The following is a 23,112-nucleotide window of genomic DNA, read 5'->3' as shown; positions in this document are numbered from 1 at the left end:
ATCTAGTAACACACTAAAATATAAAAATGTATTAAGAAATATTTAGTTTATAAAGCTAGAAGAACAAATGTATTTGCAAGCTTATTAATTAAAAAACGGCATACAAGACGTAATCTTCGTTGTTCCATTTTGCAGGTATTTCCTAAATAATTTGTCTTAATTTTGTTTTATTTATTGTAACAGAATTTAAGTGCCATTATATCATCAACGGCTTTGTAATAATTGGTAGATGTTATAGTACGTGTTACTGAAGGGGCAGTATATCTTACGTCTGGGAGCACCTTGAACGTATTTTATTCCAAAAACGTTTTCCTCGTCTCATAAATTACGGGATTCAATTAAAACTAGAAACAGTAGAGAAATTACATCTTTTTAATGCGGTCTTTTTTTCATTATTGCAGTTGCTTTATAAAAAATATATACTGACAGAAAAATGCATAATTTCTTTTCTTTTAGTGGTTTTGAAGCCGTTAGTAAAACGAATACACATCTCTATCTCAAGAAAAGTTAGTTAATTGAAAATATTTTTGATATAATGTTTATAACCCAGGTACGTAGCATGTCGTATGCTTACTTGTAATCTAAAAACACAAAGTGTTGTACTGTATGTTGACATACATGTACAGAAGGGTATTCAGAACTTTTTCCTCTCCTTTACTGATAATGCAGAACTAGTACGGATTTACTTTACGAAGTTACTTTCGTGTTTACGTCTTATAATGAGCATATTAAAACGGAAAAATGTCCTATAACTGCAAAATATTATTAACAGTAGCCAAATATATTTTTGAAAATGCAAATATATATAAAGGAATATGTTTGTAAAATTGTATGAATATATTAAAATAGATATTTATATAACAAGCTGTTAATATTATTGTTCAACGTTATTGTTTTTTAAACAATAAAACAGAAACAAAAAATAAATAAAGAATAAACTAATAAATAACAAGTCTTTAGTTTTCAAAGAAGAGACGGCGCTTTTTCATACCACAAAACTTACAAATTCTATAATAATTCGCATCGCAGGCTTTGTAAAGAAATATATTTAAAATAAATATTTTACTTTACTTCACAGTATTTAATGTTTGTAATAAATGTAAAATTCCAGCTGGGTACTGTACATCCGAGACACGTTCTCAATATCAAGAAATGCCTCAATCATACCTGCGGTCCTTCGTTGCTTTAAGTAGTGCTTAAGATAGAGCGAATACAAATACTGCTTTGAAACATGTTTAACGCCAGAAAACGACTTCAGTGCTGTTTCTGGTAAAAACATGAGGATTGTATCTTGAAAAACATTTTCGGATACTGTTGTTCTGGCTATAAAATTAAATTTTGGAGAAAAAAAAAGTAAAATCTGAGAAAAAAAATCCTTGTTAAGAACGACCTTATTCCTGCTCCTGCCTTTGAAAGTTAGTCTTTCATGACCTTTCACAGGTCTGCTCAACATTTTGACATGTTTTGAGCTTTTAAAGAAATGTTAGTCTCCGCTTTGTATTTATGTCCAGGACATTGTGTCAGTATAAACCGAAAAACATATGGTTCAGTGCTAATAAAAACATTTTCCTGAAAAAAAAAGAAAAATAAACCTTAAAATATCTTACGTGGAACGATATTGTAACCAACATGCTCTTTTTCGTATTCGTCTTTACATACACTGTATATGCCCGCCCTTAATAAAGTCCAAGCAGGGTTCATGTAATTTGGTAGTAAATCTGTTTGCAATATAGCAGTCCAGCTAGCGCCGTTTCGGATTTACATGTATCGATAGAAAAATAATCCAGCTCTTTTCTTTCCCAATTGTTTATAGAGCATTTCAACGCGACGTTGAATTTAGTAAGTTTAATTGCAAACGAAACTTATATACATCACGAAATAATTGAAGTCTGAGAAACCCGCAAATGTTTTATTATAAAATCATCATGGATGTAAAACGAATACAAGTTTAATCCTTGTTAAGGATTGAGTCTCTGGCTCCACCTGGAGATAGATTGTAATACAGCACCACTCCTGCGCGTCTCTCATTTGTTTTGTTGTGTGTCTGTGTTGCCCTCTAGTGGAATGTATCCACGTTGTTCAGTTGAAATCTAATAAAATCACAAATAATTACATTATTAATAATACATATTAAGTATAATATTGTTAATAAAATAAATTTGCAGTATCAAGCACACAACCTTCCATTTTCCGCGCTTTAATCCTTAGAAGGTCACCAGAGCCTATACAGGCAGGCACAAAGCACAAATCGGTACTTCACCCCGGATTGAAAGGCAGACTGTAACAGGCAGGGCACACACACGCACACTCTCTCGTATGTGGGTCAGTTTAGAGACATCAGTTAACCTGGGTAGCATGTGTCCGTAGAAAACACACGCCGATCAGACGAGCATCCTACCCAGGTTAACTGATGTCTCCAAATTGACCCACACACGGGAGTGTGCGTGTGTGTGCCCTGCCTGTTACAGACAGACTGCCTTTCAATCAAAGGTAGATCGGATTCGTGGAGCTTTCCTGCAAAAACGCAGTTCTTAAAAAACTAAGATGGCGAAATATTGGTGAACAGAATCTTTTTTGTAACAGTACATTACTTTTAAAGTGAAAAGGGAACGTTGCTGCAGACAACCCCATCACCAAATAAGGACGACCAAATAAGGACAATCTGCTGTTGATTATAATTTATTGCCCGCGTTTCTCCCACTTTCTTGTACGCTTCCAGTTTTTTAGGTAATTAGGTTTCCAAATTTTAGGTAATTTCAAATATCCACATACCTAACCTTTCTCTTAATTGAGCCGTTGTCATAACCCGAAAACCACGTTTAAAACAGTTACCGTATCAGAGTGGGGCATCTCAACGGCAAAGGTCTTGCTGGAATTCTAACTTAATCTGTCAACTGAGTAAGACCTAAAAAGACAATTTCACGTGTTATCTAAATAATTAGTTGAGTAATTCATATCAGAAATGAATCGAAGGGTCTCCAAATCATCAATTTCTACTAAATGGCATCTCTCAGACGTAGCTGATAAAATAATCAAGAAATGTGTGTTGAAGAAATTCTGGCTTTTTGAAGGATGGGGGGATTTGTGCTTCAAGAAATTTAACAAATCATTTGGTTATTTTGCTCGGAATTAAATTGTTTGAAGGCATGCAAATGTTGATTTAATGGTTATCGATACATCCTGAGAGACGGAGGCCCTCTGGGAATGGTGTTGAAGCTCCCATGTCCTTCAGAAGTTTTAAAAGGACAAAAGTAATTCAGCAATTCAGATTACATTTGATCTGTTGCTTTGTGAATTTTTCAGATAATTTCGTCTCGATTTGGAAAAATGTTTGTGGCTGAGCGTCTAAACGTTGCTTTTAGGTAAAGTGCTTGATAATGGATTGAGTGTTGGCTCAAATCTTTTGAAGAAATGGCAAGTGTTTGACCAACGTTGGTTATCCTTCACGATAAACAGCACATTTGTAACCAATAACATAAAACGTGCTTGTATGTCTTCGCAGTAAAGAGTGGATTCCAATTAACGCTATTGAAAACCCGCATTATTCAACCGCTGGTATAACTGTAACAGAGATACGCTTGAACATGCTTTAGAGACTGTTCTCAGTGTAAAGTCAATTTCAATCAGATCTGTAGCACCAACGCCGAACTGTGCTGCAGGCAATCAGATAAACGCTGGATCCAGTAACGGAGGAGGTTAAAGCAGAAACCCGATTGGTCTTACAAAGCAGATTCCAAGAGAACACGATATACTTTGTATGGATCTGGCAAACGAGGTTTCCTGAGGTTTAGATTTTTTTTTTTACACTTGTCTTAGAAATACTCTGCCAGTGCCGTTAATAAAATTCAAATGAGTAAAATGTACATACAATAGAGACCATTACAAAGGACTGTTGATATAGATGTAATGTCATTTTTTGTTCGTTACGTATCTCACGGCTCTAATGAAGAAGGTGATTTGTTTCAGAATATGACCACATATTTAGCCGTACCAATGGGTAAACTAATCGATTTAATGCCCCAGGCACTATTGTATTCTGTCAGGACATTGTACTATACAGCTCCTGCCCGTAGTATTAGCAGGAAGCCGGCTGTCCTACAGAAAGTTCAATAGGTTCAAACCAGTGATACGGGGAACCTGGATGTCTTCAGTCACCGTTAGGGCACCTTGCAAACGTTGACAAAGCCTTTACCAAAAAAGAAAACCTCATCCTATGTTGTAAAATCAACATTCGTAAAAAGCGAGCCCGTAGAATACCTTCATGGCAGCGTATGGCATACAATTCTGCATTTTAAGATTTTTTTTAAAATGAATATCATTACTTATGTCAATTCTTAACGCAAGTGTGATATTATGCTTACGTTGGGGGGGGGGGTATCCTTAGAGGAAAGGATTTCTTGAAAGTGGGGGGTCCCTCCAGTCAGGAAGATTTAAACCCCAGAATACCGTGCGTTGAAGCCATTACATTTACGCTATGCTTTCACATTTGTCCATGGGCTGCACAACCACAACTGCGCGTCTTTTTGTGAAAATACGGCAGCGGGGGGGGGGGGGGGCCGAGGCCGCTGTCGGCGGAAGTTGAAAGATTGTTTACATCCGCTTGGAGATGGGAGGGAATGCGGGTTTAGGCTGGCGCTGAAAAATGACGTTGTCTAAAAAACAAGACCGGTCAGGTAGATTTTGCAAAAGGAGTATACAGGCCGCCGAGAAGCTAAGAATTGCATAACGCCGAGATTACTGCTGGAAAGCACAGCTTTTCTACACATTGAATTTTTGACGAAAAAGCGTGTTGGTACGGACTGGGTCCTGGAGCGTTTGACGAAGGACGGCTGAAACGCACATAAGGAAAACTTTGAAAAGTAATATATTAACCCGAACTTTTGAAAACACAGCGAGTTTTCCGTTATTTTTTTTCTCCCGCTGTTTTGTTAAAAAAAAAAAAAATTAAAGGGCTCAAAGAAGGGCGCTGTGAAAAACATTTCCCCATCTTTTCATCGATCGCGTCCGGGTTTTCTTCGGAACCGAGCGGCGTGCGTGGCTGTGTTATGTCCGAGTCGGGTGCGAGCGCCGGTTCTGTCGTGTCGGACCCACAGCACTCCACGAAACTGCTCCGGGCCCTCCGCTCGTTCCGTCAAGAAAAATGTTTCCAAGACGCAGTTCTGGTCCTCGACGGTGAAGAGATACCAGTCCAGAAGAACATCCTGGCAGCTGCTAGCCCGTATATCAGGTATCTTTTTACCCTTCTCCTTTTGTTGTGTTCGCGACACAAAGCAGTTGTAGTTAATCGCTGTTTTTTTATGATCCCTGTAGATATTTACTCTTGCTTTCCCAGTGACTCGTTCGTTCGAGGCTGCTCTCAACAAAACAGTGTCACGTTTGTTAATACGAGGGTCCCATGACTTTAGTTTTAAATGAGACACCTGCACGAGCAGTTCTATATATTAACCAGTTTAGGATCCGATGGGCAGAGAATCTCGTTTTGCAGTGTTTGGGCTTTGTTGCCATGATCTAATAGGCTGGTGGAACTCGTGGCAGTGCATTAGACCACCAAGTCGATTTATATTGGTAACAGCTTGTCGTATGGTAATTTGTTTTAGTTATTAATTGGACGAGTTTGTTATTCGATACCTTTGGTACTGCCGTGTAGGCTGGCAAATGTCCCAGTTGGCACTTTTCACGTGGTTGAATTGTTTTAAGGAGGATTGTGCTTCTTGCATTTTAAGACCATATACTGCTTAGAATTTGACCTGGCTGGTCTCATGCCTTGTTTTGATTTCTGACAGAAAAAAACAGCTGCCAGCACGATTTACTGAAATTCCAGCTAGCTCAAGCTGGCACAGTTTTGGAATGTATAGTTTACACGAGGGGTTTGGGTGCTGAGCAAAGCTTATGGCTTTAGACGCTTAAACAAGTAGCTATCGGCTCCTCTTTAGCCGTAAGACGTTTAACCAGCCTCTCGCAGGGAGGGGCTGTTTTTTGGGTGTGGCTTTTTTTTTTCTCTGTTGCTGTAAAATATCCACACTATTGCTTTGAATTTATCATCGGTCTCGGTAAACGAGAACGTTAAGGCACTAATGATAGAACATCAGACTGAATAATATAATTAAACGTGTAATCTGTTAATTTCGGAGAAACGAACGGAGAACAATCTCAGAGTATTTGTAATTCAAGTGAAATCAGTGGTTCAAAAGTAGAGAGCCCAGAAAAAAGGCTTTTATTAGTATCCAATATCTGATCTATCAGAGGAAACAAATAATGACTAACATGCAAAGATTTGCAGTGGACAAACAGCCCACATCACCAGAGTGCAAATTACATTTATCCCCAATTAGATGACTCAGACTGATACAAGGTCAGCGTTAATCATGTTCTCAGGATACTGCCAGATTCCCCAGAAGGAATGCTGTTTTGTATTTGTAAAGCTAAACCATGATGCAGATCTGATTTTTTTCCCCCTGAAGTAGTGCACCCGGAAATTACCTCACCAGTAACTGTGAAGTGCTTCACATTTAGGAAAACCATGCTACACTTTAATTGAAGCAGTTTGAGGTGCCACAGTGCATGGAATTGGTAACATACTTTTTTGCCACCAAAAAAGAAGTCTAATTTTAAAGCTAAAGAAAGATCTGCTGTAAAGAGATCTTTAGTATCTTTTCATACTGGTTTTATTAGTACTGTGTAGACCAGAATATTGCATTCTACACACACCTGATCAATGCTGTATCCCTAGGGGCTCCACAACACCCCCCTTCGTATCCAGTGCTCTGAGGTGCAACAGTTAACAGAAATCCCCTTTCTAACGATTGTATCTCTTTTAACAAAAGGTAAAGGGCCATTTTAGAAATCTCGGCTTTGTGGTATATTACAGCAGACCGGAAACTGGGTGACATAATGTATAAACAGCACATTTGGAGGGGAGCAGGCATCTAGATTTCTGAAGATTATGTCATTGTCAGTGATGGGAAGAAGTAGAAAGAAAACAGTGGAGTCGGCATTTCCCAGCATGTTCTCTGCAACCAGAGCCGTAGGCTCTAAAAATAGTATTTAATACATTTGACATTATCTGCAGAACGACAGAGGAAACTCAAAAAGGTTACAAATGAGAGGAGACCATTCAGCCCTTTAAGTCTGTTTTGAAAGTTAGTAGTTAATTGACCCAAAGAGCTCATCCAGGTATTACTCAAAATAATAATAATAGTAGTAGTAGTATGCTAATAAAACATTAATTAAAAAAATATGGCAAATCATGATTCTTGTTTAATCAAAAAGGTGCTGAAGTTTCAAATTTATAGATTTGAAATGCCTTGTAACATAAATTCTTTTTAATCACTCTCAGACTACATTTAGACTCTTTTTCAGGGCCACGAGTAGGCGATGGAACAGACAATTAGCTTCATTAAGATTCATTGAGCTTAAATCAATGTTTTGATGTGCTTGCCTACTCAGCTGAATGATGCTCTGCAGTTCTTTATATCAAGACACTAGTTGTCATACAGCTGCAGAAAGTATATTCTGAGGACATTTGATTTTATACCTCACAGCTGCAGTGCATGTACAGTAAATGTAATTTGTGTAACAGGAAGGAGATGTGCAAAACGTATTAATATAATTGTTAAAATTATCAAGACAGTCAGTTACATTATTTCAACAGATATACATTTTAATTGCAATTTCAATTTAAACGTGGTGCATTGTTAAATGTGTGGTAATATCTAAAGCCCATGCTTTGTATTTCTTCATATGCCACGAGAGAGGGTGGGAGAAAAAAATGTGATTTTTTTTAAGAAGACATTTTTGTATAGAAGTGGCCGTGTGTGCAGGAGCACCTATTTGTTTACCAGTCTCTTTTTACTCAGGCGTTAAGTTTGTCATTACCACAAAACAACTTGATATTTTTAGTGGGCTAATAAAATAAAGTGTTTCCAGATGTTCATGTCAGCATAAAGTTTATAAAAATGCAATGCAGCCGTCCAGGAACTGCAGTACGTATGTCTCTATGAGAGTTTGCTTCCAAATGAGCAGAGGGTTTTTTAGATTATACTAGTTCCATCTGTTGAATTTGTTTTAAATTTGAGTTAGTGATTTCAGTCTTGTACAATGCACATTTTCTATTTGTGGCCTTACAGGACAAGACTAAACTACAACCCACCGAAAGAAGATGGTTCCATTTGTAAGATTGAACTCCATGGGATTTTGGTCTCCGTGATGAATGAGATTCTGGACTACATCTTCACTGGAGAGGTGAGGTTATTTGTATTGGGCCCTGAGGTCTGAATTGCTTGATAATAGTTTGGAAAGCTCCGTAGTCATTTACTTGTACAATTCGGAGTTTGTGCATAAATGTTTCAAAAACAATATTCCTCATTAGTCCTGCTGGTGTGGCTTGTCTTTTGTGTTAATTATTAATACTGAATACAGTGCAGGCTTTAGAAACATTACAGTACACATTTATTGTAAGTGCATTAAATGTGCTTTGTTATCCCCACAAAGCTTTGTTAAAAGTCTCTAATGTATTTAAAAGAAAATTTTAACGAGCATCAAGGTGCAGTCTTCTATGTCATTTAATAACCACTGAGCATCGCTGGCAAATTCTCAATATCTTGAAGTTAAGTGTTTAGCAGGTTCGTTTTTTTTAGTTTTATAATACTTTTGCATCCTTTGTACATCCTGTGAAGTGCTTATGTGGCTGGATAGCCACAAGGATAGCTCTTAAATGTTTCTTAAGAGGTGTTTTTACATTAAGTCAGCAACATCTGAGCATCTGTAGCCATTACATTTTAATGTAATAACTGGTAGAGTGAGCTGTCATTCAGTGGAATGTGTCATTCAGAACTGGGGATCTCATTAAGTTATTTGAAAGGTTTCTGAGAATTTCAGCAAACATCCTGGGTAATGTATTCCAGACACCCATTACTCTTTGTGTAGAGAAGTGCTTCCTGTTCTCAGTCCATAAGGCACTACCTGTTTAGTTTTTCTTTGTGTCCTTGGAACCTTGATGCGCTTTAAACCCAAACCTGTCGTGGACATGACTTGCCTTTTAAACCAGTTTTTCTTCGAACTCCGTCCAGGGCAGCAGTGCCCTCTTTGAGTCTCCTCAGTTTTGTGCCCATCCCCCTTTTCCGGTGTTTTCCTCCGGAGCTCATCGCATCCCTTCCATGCAGATCCGGCTGGGCGAGGAAACCATACAGGACATGGTGCAGGCCGCAGACCTGCTGCTGCTCACCGACCTCAAGGCCCTGTGCTGCGAGTTCCTGGAGGGCTGCATCGCGGCGGAGAACTGCATCGGGATCCGCCAGTTCGCCCTGCACTACTGCCTGCACCACGTGCATTACGTGGCCACCGAGTTCCTGGAGACCCACTTCCGCGATGTCAGCAGCACTGAGGAGTTCCGCGAGCTGTCTCCCGAGCGGCTGAAAGAGATCATCTCCCTAGAGAAGCTGAATGTGGGCAATGAGAAGTACATCTTTGAAGCTGTGGTCAAATGGATAGCCCATGACCTGGAAGCCAGGAAGGTAAGGTTGGGAGTCATGAAATCAGCGATAAGGTTTTTGTAGGTAAAAAAAAAAAACAGTCAACATTAAAGTACCACTCATTTTTTAATCTTCTTCTTGTTTTTTTTTCTCTTCCATCCCCTGTTAGTTGGTCTATATAGATATAAAAGGAGAGATGTGAGTTCTCGGTATGTTTTGTGCTTCTGTAGATGTTGACCGCCGTACAGGCACAGAGTGATGTTGCTAGTTTGAGCCACCTCTCTCCTACCTTCAGATTTGTCTCTGTTCATTAGAGCTTACAAATTGAATTGCCAAAAGATGCCAGGCTTGAAGCTTCAAGTCTGGATGAGATCTTGCAGCTGGAAAAAACTGAAATGGAACTGCAGTCTGCAACAGAAAGGGAGTCTGGCCTGTTTTCCTGCAGATCGAATAATCCTCTGATTTCTGTCCTGCCATCTCGCTGTTGTACAGGTGTACATGAAGGATGTGATGTCTGAGGTCTGGGTGAATGGCTTGGACCCCAACTATGTCCGGGAGCAGATGCTGAGCGATCCACTGGTGAGGGATATCATCCGGGAGTGTAACAATATTCCCCTGAGCCCACATCATGGAGAGGCACTCCTGGCCACCTTCAAGCCCCGCGGATACTCCGAGTGCATCATTACGCTGGGCGGAGAGGACCGGGCGTAAGTCGGGGGAGGGGGGGGACTATTAAGTTCTTCTGAATTGCTGAGCTCAGAAACAGTTAAAGGCATTTTATAATTTATAATAAGTTGCTCTTTTTTATCAAAATAAACTTTATTTCTCAGAATGTATTTCACAGTAGATACACATTCTAACAAATGGTTAAACTTACAACAAATAAACAAAATTTTCTAAAATAGGTAATTGTCCATTATCAGTCCCTCCAAGGCCCACCTCATGCTTTTGTCCATGCCATTTCCCTGTCCCGGCTCTGAGACTGCAGAGTAGGAGCCCAGGGAACAGGGATTTCCATTTTAGTCCCTGTACAGGGCCCAGAGACCCTCCCAGCGCTCCCTCGCTGTGGAGAAGCCCCATTTGGAGACGTTGCGCTTCATCCTCCCTCTAAGGTCCGCAAGGGTCCTCTCCTCCAGCTCCCTAGCTTCCCACTTGACGGCATGGGTGTAGGTCTCCGCTCACCTTTCTGCTCTGGGCCCAGTGTTTGTCTACTGGACCAGGTGCCTCGTCATGTTGGAGAACCACAGCCTGACAAAGTACTGGTACTTGTGGCTGATGGGCTCCCGCAAAAAGTTACTCTTTGGGATGGGAAAAAATCCATGCACATGCCTCCCGGTGGGCTGAACTTGTAAAGGGCCGAACCTCAGATTGAGGTCTATGACGCAGACGCCTCAGACTTTGGATGGGGTCACAAAACAACTCTGATGGAGATTCCTCAAGGGGCTGTACACAACTGCGTCACCTATAGGGTGTAGGATAGGGATTAGTAAACCAGGGCTGTCTTTATGTTCTGTGAAACAGCATTGCCTGCAACTTCCCACATGCCTGTAGACTTGCAGTGACCTCAGTGTGGTACACACCTCCCCTCTGGTCAGAGGTGATTGTGCTGAGTGTTGCTGCAGAGCTTTTAACATATCAGAAAAAGGAGTAGCTCGATGGGTGGGCAGGCTGCACCTCTCCCTGTGGGGGTAGAGGCGTGGTTGCCGTCGAGCTGAGTCATAAAGATATTTGCCTATCCAAAGCAGAGGGGTGAGTCATAAAAATTATGAGGTATATCAACATTATATCAGTATATCAAAGTAAAGACGAGCGCTGTGGTTGTGCAATGGAATTGCCTTTTCCTGAGCTGTAAAAGAAGTGTTCCATTAATGTACAAACATCTCAAAAGTTTTTTAGTGTTTATCAAAATAATCGTAATGCTTTATTTGAATGGGACTGCATACTGTAACAATGTCACAATTGCTTTAAAATCACTACACAGCCCAAGATGGCGTGAAGAAAAAACATAGCAAAATAAAGCTTACCAGTAATGTGCTGTGTAAGGAATAATATTAAGTACTCTCATATTGTGTATAAAAAACAAAAAACATTTGATCTAGTTCCAATAGATCAGATAGCATTTAAAGTTCACTTTGTCATTTTATAATGGTCATTGAATGTATTTTTATTTCTTCCACAGCAGCCAATTTTCCTATAATTTACATTAAAGCAATTTAGGAAAATGAATGAGACATACAAAGTTCTTATGTTATTAAAGCTGCTGTATACAGTTGTAATTTATATTTGTCTTAAATATGGAAATAGGCTTTAGATACTTGTTCCTGCATGCTAAGTGACCGGGTTTGGCGTGAGACTCGCAGCAGGCAGCAGTGTGCACTTAGTTGTCCTATTAGAGAGAATAAAGAAATCAGTGAGAACTGATTTGTCTCTGTATCTCACAGTGAACCATTCTGAGACACTGATTGATCCAGGAAGGCATCTGGGTGAAGCAAAGTATTCCTGGGGTTAGCAGTTCGATATGGGATCCTGAAAAATACCTACAAATTAAAATCATTATAAACTTAGCTCAGTTTCAGCTTGCAGGACATTTATTTCACTTATACAAATTTTGGATTAATTCCACATTTTAAAAACCTTGTCAGATTTGACAGGGTGAGAGAATCTCAGATGCTCTATGGGATGGTGTTTCCTTATACAGTACTCAGACATGAAGCTCTGACCAGTCCCTCCATGAATTTTCCCTCTCTGCTAGTAAAAAGGATGCCTACTGCTTTGTTAATTAATTGCTCTTGCAAAAGAATGAATTAATGAGAACAGCTTTTGCAAAAGAATGAGGTAATGGGACAGCTTTTGCAAAAGAATGAGGTAATGGGACAGCTCTTGCAAAAGAATGAGGTAATGATGAAACCTAGGGAAATGGCTATCATTGCTTACTCATGGAATCCATCTTAACCTTTTCTTAAACACATTTCACAAAGGAGGAAGGAAAACAAAAGTATTTAGTACTGTTTTTAGTACTTAGTTTCCTATTTCTTGTAAATACTGCAATAGAGTAGGTCAGTTTGATGCACTGTGAGTCTATATGCTCATGCTTGAACATGTCTCAAAATAATTCTAGAAATATAATTGTAATGTTTGACTCATTAGTTGCTGCAGTTAAAATAATGTATATTGCCCATAGGCATGTTACATGACTCTGCTATGCACATCGTAGAAAATTAATGTGCAATCAGTTTTTGAAGGCTCTGCTTTAAGATTTGTTTGCAGCATATAGAATTTGAAATAGGATAAACTTCCTGGTCACATTTGAAACTTTTTCTCTTTTATTGCAGGACTCGTAAGCCCTCTGCAGTCATGCGCTGCATGTGTCCACTTTATGACCCAAACCGCCAGCTCTGGATCGACCTTGAACCAATGAGCACTGCACGATACGGCCATGGGGTGGTAGCAGCAGGTATGCAAATAGATTGCTCAATTCCTTTTTATCATCACTAACAGCTTAATATTTTGCGTTTTGACAACAGTCCCTAAACTCTACAAGAAGAGTGGAAAGACCAGTCATCTTTCCCAAGCCTGTCCATATGTCAAAATGTATCGTTTGACAGCCTGCAAGTTTCTCAGTGCCTGAAGGAGGGTTAGTAATAATTGGAGGGGCAGGGTGTCTTTCAGTGACATCACTGGAAGCTTGCAGGTGTCCAGCCAATCACAGGAGTTGTTTCAGAGAAGGCGGGACCCTAGCAGATCAACACCCAGCTGACTGCTCAGTTGCACTCTGTCACTTGGGACACAGTTAGTCTTAATAAAAAGCAACTGTGGAAGAACAAAATGGAGAGTAGATGTACTATATAAAATACTGAGCAGTGTTAGGCAGGAAGTAGCTGAACAACATGTTTAAATATCAGCAGAGTGGATATATTTATTGGTACAGATTTGGATTAACTTGCAAACATAAATTGCTACTTTAAAATAAAATCTAAAGCATAACTGGCTGTAAGAGCAGTGATTGCAGTAAAAGTGTAGTGTAGAAAATGTTAATAGTTTCATATAAATCAGAAGTTATGCTTCTCATTTTGTTCCCACTATTTTTAAGCAAGATAGCTGTGATCTATACTGGAAAGGCTTCCCAGTATGTAGTATGGCCTTCTCTGGTTTCTGTTCTATTACATACAGACTGTCTAGCCATTTTATGTTCTTTAGTCTTTGATGCGATAAGCTTTTGAATGCATTGTACTGTACGTGGTGACAAAAGCTTCCATAAGATCCGCCTTTGGCATTTCAGCATAAATCAGGTCAGCTGGTAGTACTTGGATTCTTTATTTTCTAATTGCTTTTATCTATTAACCATAACGGGGAAGTGTAGGTTAAACAATTTCTTTCATTAAAATGCAAATGTGTGGTGTCGTCTCTGTGACTAATGTCTTTGTGGAAAGGACAGGAAGACAGTTTTTAGTTTCTCCAATAGAAAGAGTGCAGTAGTTGAGTTTAAGGTCAAGTCATTCCAAAATACATAAGTGAACCATATATTTTCACTGCAGGTAAATACAGTTTGATGCTCTGTTTGTGTGACAGACATTAATGCTCAAGGAGCATTGTCCACAAATTGTTATGTAGGGGTGTCTCTTGCACTTTTTGGACTGACCACACAGTGGCAGTGTGAAACAGTTATTTTTTTAAAAAACTCCATGTGAATCTTGCCAGCTTTAACAAAACTCTAAAATAAGCTTTTTGTGGTCAGATTAGGCGTTGAAATTCCCTTAAAACAGTTTTTCATTTACTTAAGTGAGTTTTTTCCAGATAAGCTGATCCCAGATAGATAGATACATTTAAAAAACGTTAGCTTTCCTTTGGCCTAGTTACTGTCAGTTCAGGCATGGATCATGTCAGTGGCTTTGGAGCATGCAGCACCCCAAACAGTGGCAAACAAATGGCCGAGTCCTGCTGGGTCCTTTGGAATATGTAGGCTGTGGTCTTCATAGCTTTCAGTGAAACTGCGGCTCCTGTGACTTAATTGTATATCAACAGGCTAATAGTAACGTCAGTGAGAAATGTGCTGCTTCTCCAGGCGCCATCATTCTGGTAAGGCCGTGTGAATCTTGCAGCACAGCATGATGAGCGACCCACAAGAGTAACTGGGGCACTACTCCAGGAGTACTGTTTCAGATGCTCTGATTTAAGGTGATTTATATGAGAAACTGGACTGGAGCTCTCCAGGACCTTGATTTAGACCGCTGGCTTAAATTGTCTTTGTGTTCGTTACTGCATGTATGTGCTGCCTGCCCTTCAGTGGACAGGTCTCCTGTCCAGGATGTAGTCCTGTCTTGCTCCCTGTGCTTTCAGGATGGGCTCTAGATTGTCATGTCCCTGACCAGGGATGATCTGTTTCTCATAGTGGAATATAATATGAGGAATAAATACATCTAAATTAAGAAAAAATGAATCTAAATGAAGAAAAAAGACATGGGGAATTCATCAGTCCGATTTGCTGCTAGCACCTTGTTTCTGGTTACTAGGACTGTTCAGTCCAGTCCAGTCCAGTAGAAACAACTTTTCTGTGCCCTGTCCATTTAGAGGGATTCCTGTTCGTGGTAGGAGGGCAGGATAAAAACAAAGCTTCCCTGAGCTCAGGCGAAAGGTACGATCCTGACAGCAACAGCTGGAGCCCCATTCCCCCCATGAATGAGGTTAGTGCTGTAGTTATTAAAGGAAATTTAAGTATCTTTTCTCTGTGACATTATTCCCGTCACCTTTTTTATAAAGTAAGATCTAGCTTTAAGGAGCAAGAAGAGAGCTAAAATCAAGGGAGATTTGATTTTTAAATGATGAAATTGATACTCTCATTATTCTTCCTGATGGTTATTACATTAACTTGACCATGTCTGAATTTAATTATTTTGTCTGTTACCAACCAGTACTCTTAAGTCAATAAGTGCATGAACAATACTGTGTTTTGGGACAATTTACTGTAGGATTTGTGCTGTATTTTGTTTTCTAATTAGTTTATTATCTAAGGCATTGATGTTCTTCTGATTACTGTCAAGTAAAATTGGATTCCAAGTAATGAAATTATTTGATCTTGTCTAGTACCATTGTAATGAGTCCTTCAAAAGATGCATGCTCAGAGATGAGATTAAACCTGCAACTGCATTTCTAGTTAAGTGATGTTATATGAGTTAGAGATTAGTCACAGGAGTAAAAGATAAGTGATATCTACCGTCTATCCTCTAATTTAGGACTATCCCATCCTAGAGGACTACACGGCAACTAAGGAGCAGTACAGGAATTATTATTCCAGCGGTATCAAGAAGCAGTTCATAATGTTATTTTATAGATATGTTTCCCTAGTGGATTAAACGTTCATCACTATTTTATGTGATTTTTAATACAGATTGGTTGGAATTCTAGGAAAATAAAAGTTGCACAAGAAGATATTCTAATGAAGTAAATGCAAATATGGTGGATAAGCCATGTATTTTTCTATAAAGGAAAATGAGCGAGTTCAATCAACGGGGGCTTACGTTGTGATCAGGGTATGCCTATGATCCAGGCATCCTGGGTTTAAGCCTGGTTCTTGTCACTAGCCAGGATTCCCCAAGTAGTGGCGCACAGTTCCTCCAGGGCTCTTGCAGGCATGTGGTGGTGTTGGTGAGGGTGGTGTCTCTCCTTCTATCAGTACAGAACCCGATGCCCAGGTGTGAATGTGTGTCTGTGTGTACCCTGCAATGGACTGGTGTCTGTTGCTTGCCAGGTTAGGCTCTGGCTGCCCTGCAGCCCTGTTTAGGATAAAGTGGTTAGAAAATGGATGAATGCATTTAAACTTTAAAGTATTGATGGCAGAGAACCTCTTTATTAAACACCTTTTTTCACAGTGTGCTTTTCAGGTTTAAACAGGTGTGCTGTTAGTGTGCTTGCATCTTGTACCCTTGCCCTTTTGTGATTCTTGATTCAGCCCAGGCACAACTTTGGAATAGTAGAGATTGATGGCCTGATCCATGTCCTTGGTGGCGAGGATGGGGAGAAAGAGTTGCTCTCCATGGAAGTGTATGACATGCATGTCAAGACCTGGAAGACTCAATCCAGCATGACCATGGTCAGGAAGGTGAGTGACCATACTGTAGATCCGGGGTTGAAAAGGTGCAACCTTTTTCAGTGGTGGTCACATTTTAGCCGTGAAAGTTAAAGCTCTCATGCTTTTTCATTAATTTGAAAATATAGTTCTGGTACTGGGGTGTGTTCAGTAACTTAGAAAACAGTGGCTCATACTGTTCTTCATAATTTTTGTTAATTTGGGATTCATGTGTTTTTTACTTCTTTACATTTAATACCTAATAGTTTGTGTTTTAATTTCTAAATATTGCTGTCAACTCCGTATGATTTCTGTGTGACATATCTTATATACATATCAGTATATTGTATAGTGCTTTATTATGTTTTCCAGATTTATTTATTCTTACAAAGAAGTTCTCTTCTGTGAGATTGTACCTTCAAAGCAGCCTGAGAAACCTTGTTTGTTTTCACAGAGACTGTTATACCAACCTTGCTTTAGCATATTTTAATAGTTACAGAACTAGAATTGGAATACATTATGAAATTTAGCAGTGCCACATAATAAAGGCATTTCTCATAATAAAAGCACTTCTTCCATTTCCTCAGATGAAAATTACTCCCCACTCTGACCCTATGCTTTCTACAGATTGGATGCTATGCAACTATGAACAAGAAGATCTATGCAATGGGTGGAGGCTCTTATGGGAAACTCTATGAGTCAGTGGAGTGTTATGACCCGAAGACACAGCAATGGACAGCAATCTGCCCTCTCAAGGAAAGAAGGTACTGAGTAAAACGTTGCATCACAGTTCCAGATCTCTTCCATATTTGTCCACAGAGATATTTGTTATTACTTTAAAATAAACATCCGCTCTGACATTGCTCTTATTTACTTTGCACATTTCCCTTGTTAAACAGCAGGTTATTTTCCTTAGACTGGCCAGCTCAGAGCTGCGTACATCCAATTCATCAGACTGCACAAAACAACATCAGCTTTTGTAGTCCATGGGATCTACAAGACAGGAGGAGCATTATAATATATTTTTTACATAACAGTATTTACTGGTTCTAAATTACATAAAACATGGGCTTCAAGCCAGTGGAGACTTTTCGGCCCTCAATTCTGATTTGTCTGTAGCTTACTGTTATGCGGATCTCACTCAGCTGGTTTTTGTTGGTTTCCAGGAAATGTGCTTCAACAACATGGATTCGTGGCTTGTTCCAGAATTGCTTCCTGTTTGCAGTCATAAACGACCATCCTCTCTCTTTCTGTGTGTGTTCTTGTGCCCTTGTTTCACAGCTTGTCTTGATGTAATCCTCTGGGTTGACTTTGTCAGCAGCCTTTCAGGATTTCAGTTCTGTTCAGGACTAAAGAGGTTCATTTCCCTTGACATGTCTGTGTGTGACACTCCTTTAAAGCCAAAAATCAATTTACCAGAATGATTGGTAACTGAATTCACTTAAAGAAGAAGTTTTAATCTCCCTAGATATTTAATGCAGACCCTCGTCTGGACAGGCAGACATATAGGAACTGTTCTGATGTGCTTTTTAAAGTCTCACGTGGTGGTTCAGGAGATTTCTTTTTCCCTAGTTTGTTTTAGAATTGTGTTTCTGCCACATACACATTGCTTGTAGTGAATGCAAAATTTTTTTTTTTAAGCAAATATAAAAGCAAAAGTTTTACTAACACACAAGGAGCCACTTAACTTTGTGTCACACACTCCCGTTTCATTGATAAAAAGAGGATTTTTGTAATTGACTCAAGGTGGGGGGGGGGGGGTAAGACATTTCTCTATCCAGTATCTCCCTCAGTCTGTGCTAAATGGAGCACATTTAAAAGATATGCTTGCCTTTGAAAACAGTTAACAACGGGTGTGAACTTGTTTGTTTAAATATCTGTCTTTCTTTGTAAAGAGAACTCATGTTACCTCTGCCAGGCAGTGTGCCAAAAACTACAGTTTTCCAAGTAGCAACCCACAGCAGTGTTCTCACCATATGGTCTGGGCTTACTGTGAGGCCTGCTAATTGTGCTAATGAAAAAGGCTGCAAAAGGTTTTGATAATAACTCCTCCTAGTTGGATGAATAGGCTTTCAGTGGCTGGACCATGAGTGGCTGTCCTAAGGAGCATGAGGCTTTCATCTTCCTTTGATAATCCCAGTTGTCCATTTTGCTGAGAACCAGTGCAACCGGTGGAATGTGCAGATCTATCTCACGAGCCATTACCATAGATAACAACCTCATTTGAATGTTATAACTCCGCAGGGGATCAGATGGATACGACATGTGAATATTTTAGTACCCTGTGGGATACATGCCACATAGAGATCAAGCTGTTTGCGCTACTCTCTGAGACACAACATGTTATGCAGTAGAAATTCTTGATATTTTAGGCCTCTGCAAATGCTGTGTGAACAATTGGCAGAATTGGGGTAGGACTGGGATTAATGGGCCAGGGCTCTCTTGGCATTCCAGCAAAAAGACTCCTGTGACTGGCCAGGTGCCTGCGGGCCTATGGTGACGTCAGTGAGCAATTAGCCTCCCCTCCTGGGGCTATAAGAAGTCTACAACATGTCCATTGATGAATAGCTCTTCCAGTGGGCGTGTCGCAGGAGCTGGTCGGTGTGTTCTGTTTTCTCTCAAGTGAGACTGGGAGTCATTGCCCGACAGCCAGGTCTTAAAAGAATGGCCAATTCTAATTTGGGAAACTGTATAATTGAAACAAATTAGCCATTTCAAATTTATTAAACAGTGCTCCTTTGAAATCTAATTAAAAATGAATATTCTACTGAAATGACTAAAAGCAAACTTCTGTGTCATAAAGAGCTGGTTTCCCACTTTGTAAACATAGTGCTCTGGCTTTCTTGATTAGCGGTGTTGCACTTGAGGGGTGTCCTTTCTGCTTGTGCCAGTTTTGTCCAGATATTTTGTTTACCTCTGAGTAGACAGTTGTGATCATCACCCCCTCCAGTGGCAAAAAGAAATTTAACTAGATTTTTAAAGAAAGTATGAGTCTACCTATATCATTGTTGTTTCTCAGGAACTATGTGAAATTTCCTGATGATATCAAGAATGCTCACAGTTTTAAAATGCATGCAGTACCTCAGTCCTTGATGGTCACAATGCAGAAGATTATAGAGGTCTCTTTATATGTGGTATTGTGTCCTAATAGGAGAAAACGAGGTCATCCGGGTTTTCAAGCACTTGAGTGGAAAACTGTGGACACTAGACCCTCCAAGACTTTCAAAAGGATTTAGTTACCGTTTGTTAGAACAGCTGGCCTCAGGAGTGTTCTTTCTCTCACCAGGTTTGGAGCAGTGGCCTGTGGTGTTGGACAGGAGCTGTATGTGTTCGGTGGGGTGAGGAGCCGAGAGACAGACGACCCCCAGACCAGCGAGATGCTGACCTGTAAATCTGAATTCTACCACGATGAGTTCAAGAGGTAATGGAACGCGTCAATATCTCAGACTTGTCTTAAGAATGCGACCCTCCTTAGCCATTTGGTAAACAGCAGAAGTAACTTTCCCAGTTTTGAGCAAAACTCAGTATGTGGAAAATGCATCAGTTGTGAGCTATTGGTTTACCTTTGTTCTAAAGACTGGTTAGTTAATATGACTTTAAGTGTTTGCGGCAGAAAATGAATGGGAATTTGTGCACAGTTATTTTCACATTTTTGATTTACTAAGTGTACCGTGCATCATAAAGCAATGAGCAGCACAGCACTGTAAAAAATGTATCATAACATTGGCTTCACAAAGATAATTGGTCTAAATTGCCTACAGATTTACTTTGTTACATCTATCATCTGCATATTCAAAGCCACTGGTTATGTGTTATAAATGTTTCATGCTTTTTATTTCCCCTTACCAGTTAATATAGTATTTCATAATTTTGTTGACACTAGTCACCAACAGCAATAGATGTGTCAGCAGTAACCAAACCAGCAACGTTCTGCTCTTATAGAGAAAACTCAGATAAAATAAGACTGAAATTGACACTGATGGGCTTGGTGCCTAAGATTTTGTCTAATCTTATTGATGTAATGACCTTTCAAACAGGTAGAATTTTCTATGCTGTAAATATAAGGAAAAAATGTAGGGGCCTTTTAGTAAAGTCTAGGCTTTTAGGAAATAATGTTTGCATGACAATTTATGCTTCATTCCTAAAATTCTTTTTTAAGAACCTCTTAGTTAATGAGACTTCCCAAAACAAGCACGACGTGGCAAGATTCATCCGTTTTTATTTTCCTTAGTACCATTGAAAGAACACTCCAAGCAATCATAGCGGTTTCTGCAATATGAGTCATAGTGGCGAAATACGCGTGCCTGTACGACACAATAGTTTTCAGCACAAGAAAGAAGCTTTGTTGAATTTGGACTAAGGATCAGTGTAAGGGTGCAAGCTCCTGGCAAATATGGTAAAAGGAAGCACTGTGGGAGTGGGGAGTACTTCTTTCCTGATGCAGAGTTGCCCACACATAAAGGGTAGACAGGTTGACAGGCAAGTAACTCCAAAGTAGCATGGTTGCATCCACTCAACACCCACACAGCAGCATCTAGCAGTGCCCTTCCCAACTCCCCATTATCCGTGACCCTCTCGTTACAACTTTTTACTGCCTGTGCTCCGACGCCAAGGGTTTCTCTCCCAGAAACCTGGGCTGCGCAGCTCTGGCAAGGGAGCTGGGAATCGCTGAAACATGCACACGCCTTGCCAGTCCTGCTGCAAGACCACCCAGCTTTGACCTCAACAGATTCTCCTCGGTTTGTCTCAACCACTGTCGAACACTTCTGAACCGTTGTGTTTCAGGTGGGCCTGAAAACCCTTTGCATGCAGTACCCGTTTGCAGATGGCCCACCGTGGTTACATAGAGCACTGTTTTGTGTTGCCCTGGAAATCTCTGTTATGCTTAATAACCCATCCTGAGCATCGCTGCATTCTGTTTGTTGTGATATGACTCAGGTGATAAGTAAACATATAAACTTCATCACTGACATAATAATGATCTTTAATTTTGGACAATTTGTATTAATTAGTATTTTATCTAGTGTTTCATTTTCTGATTTTTTTTAGCCATACTCTCATGGATACAAAGGTATTGTCCATTCCTGAGGTATATATACTGGTTTACAACACTTTGTAATGAATATGTCTTTACTGTTTGAAAGTTACTTGTTTACAATTACTAATGCTGTAGGTTATTGTATTGTCACGTCCCACTGTTTCACAGTGGTTGATATCAGCACCAACACATCCTGCCAACGTGGTGTTTAGATTGCTGCAATCTTAACAGAATTGCATCGTCATATTAAAGTCGGCTGTAATTTCCAGCAAGCACATTTAACACATTGCTGCGGCTGTGAAAAACAAAGGATTTACTCATTCATTTCCTTATTTTAACTTGCAATATTTAAACTCCAGAGTCTGCTTATGTACTGTTGGTATTAAGTACGTTTTTAAATTTATAGCACCAGGCGAGATATACGAACAACTGTGTTTGTAACAGAATCTAAAATTAATTGGTAGAATGTTCCAACATTATCTTTTTTTATGGGATCTCTAGTGCCATGTACCACATTTATAAATATTCACAATAAGCATTACAGTAGAATGTTAAAGAATTTCTTAGTGCCTTTATTCATCATGCTTTTAAATCTTGTGAAATTCTTTTTCTTATTATTTTCGAAGGTACAAGGTACGAGTGTTTTGTTTTTCCTTTCAGCCTTTTTATTGAGAGTCCCAGGTGCTTGTGTACTGTTCCTTTCTTGCTGAGTAGTGAGTGTCAGGCTCAGCTGCCCTCCACCTGCTGTAAGTCTGTGGAAGCTCTTGGAAGAACGTCCGTGTGCATGCAGGAACATGGACCTAGGGCGTGATTATCAGCATCAAGCCTATAGTTTAGTCTGATAATACCAAAACAACCGCCAAATTAATTTCAGCTCTGTCAAACGCAGATGGATTAAAAGAACATACTGTCTTAAAGGAGACTTGAATTTGAAGTTATTTAGAATCCTGAGAGGTATGGTCAAAGTATATCCAACGTGGAAGCTAAAACCATACTTAGAATCTAGAATAGGAAGTTCTTCTTTACGCAGAAAAAGCTTTCATGCCAGGATGCACAAAAAGTACTTTGCTGCCCACCCCCTCCAATCCAGGACCTCTTTGTGCAGCACGTCGATGAGAAGTAAACAACGCCTCGAAACTGAACAACATGATCCTCCTCCCCTTTTCACAGCCAACAAGGCTGATCATTGCGATTATTCAGATAAAGATAAAGGGTTGTGGTTGTCTGTTATTGAAGGCATTCTCTTCAGATCATTCAGGAACCACTGGCGTAAGATTCTTAGATGAATTAGTAACCTAATTAACCTAACAAACAAGATAGGCATATTGGCCTCTTGGTTTCTAACATGTAGTTTTCAATTTTAACTTGCGATGGAGGAAGTACTAATTTTTGTCATCTTCAGCTTGGAAGTGGTACTAGGGGACATCTGCCAAGACTCAACTTTGGTTTTATCAGTCTACAGATGTAAATGTATTCAGAGTACAAAAGGGAGCCCCAAAAGAAGAACTGAAACAAAACAAGGGTTACAAAAGCCTTGTGGC

General features: G+C 39.7%; 1 protein-coding gene across 1 annotated transcript in view; it reads left to right on the top strand.

Annotated features, from left to right (window-relative positions):
- The first annotated feature begins 4,577 nt into the window (after window positions 1-4,577).
- Window positions 4,578-23,112, top strand: part of gan (gigaxonin) — a 34,806-nt gene continuing 16,271 nt past the window's right edge. Inside the window, exons 1-9 of the mRNA XM_006641168.3 lie at window positions 4,578-5,227; window positions 8,127-8,241; window positions 9,162-9,512; window positions 9,963-10,177; window positions 12,803-12,924; window positions 15,039-15,151; window positions 16,417-16,566; window positions 17,161-17,297; window positions 19,820-19,954. Of these exons, the coding sequence (XP_006641231.1) occupies window positions 5,046-5,227; window positions 8,127-8,241; window positions 9,162-9,512; window positions 9,963-10,177; window positions 12,803-12,924; window positions 15,039-15,151; window positions 16,417-16,566; window positions 17,161-17,297; window positions 19,820-19,954 (1,520 nt within the window). The 5' untranslated portion in view covers window positions 4,578-5,045. The remainder of the gene's footprint in view (window positions 5,228-8,126; window positions 8,242-9,161; window positions 9,513-9,962; window positions 10,178-12,802; window positions 12,925-15,038; window positions 15,152-16,416; window positions 16,567-17,160; window positions 17,298-19,819; window positions 19,955-23,112) is intronic.

Source organism: Lepisosteus oculatus, chromosome 20 (assembly GCF_040954835.1).
Source record: "Lepisosteus oculatus isolate fLepOcu1 chromosome 20, fLepOcu1.hap2, whole genome shotgun sequence".
Classification (NCBI taxonomy): Eukaryota; Metazoa; Chordata; class Actinopteri; order Semionotiformes; family Lepisosteidae; genus Lepisosteus; species Lepisosteus oculatus.
The sequence above is the reverse complement of the archived record's forward strand: the minus strand, read 5'-3'. Positions and strand labels throughout refer to the sequence as shown.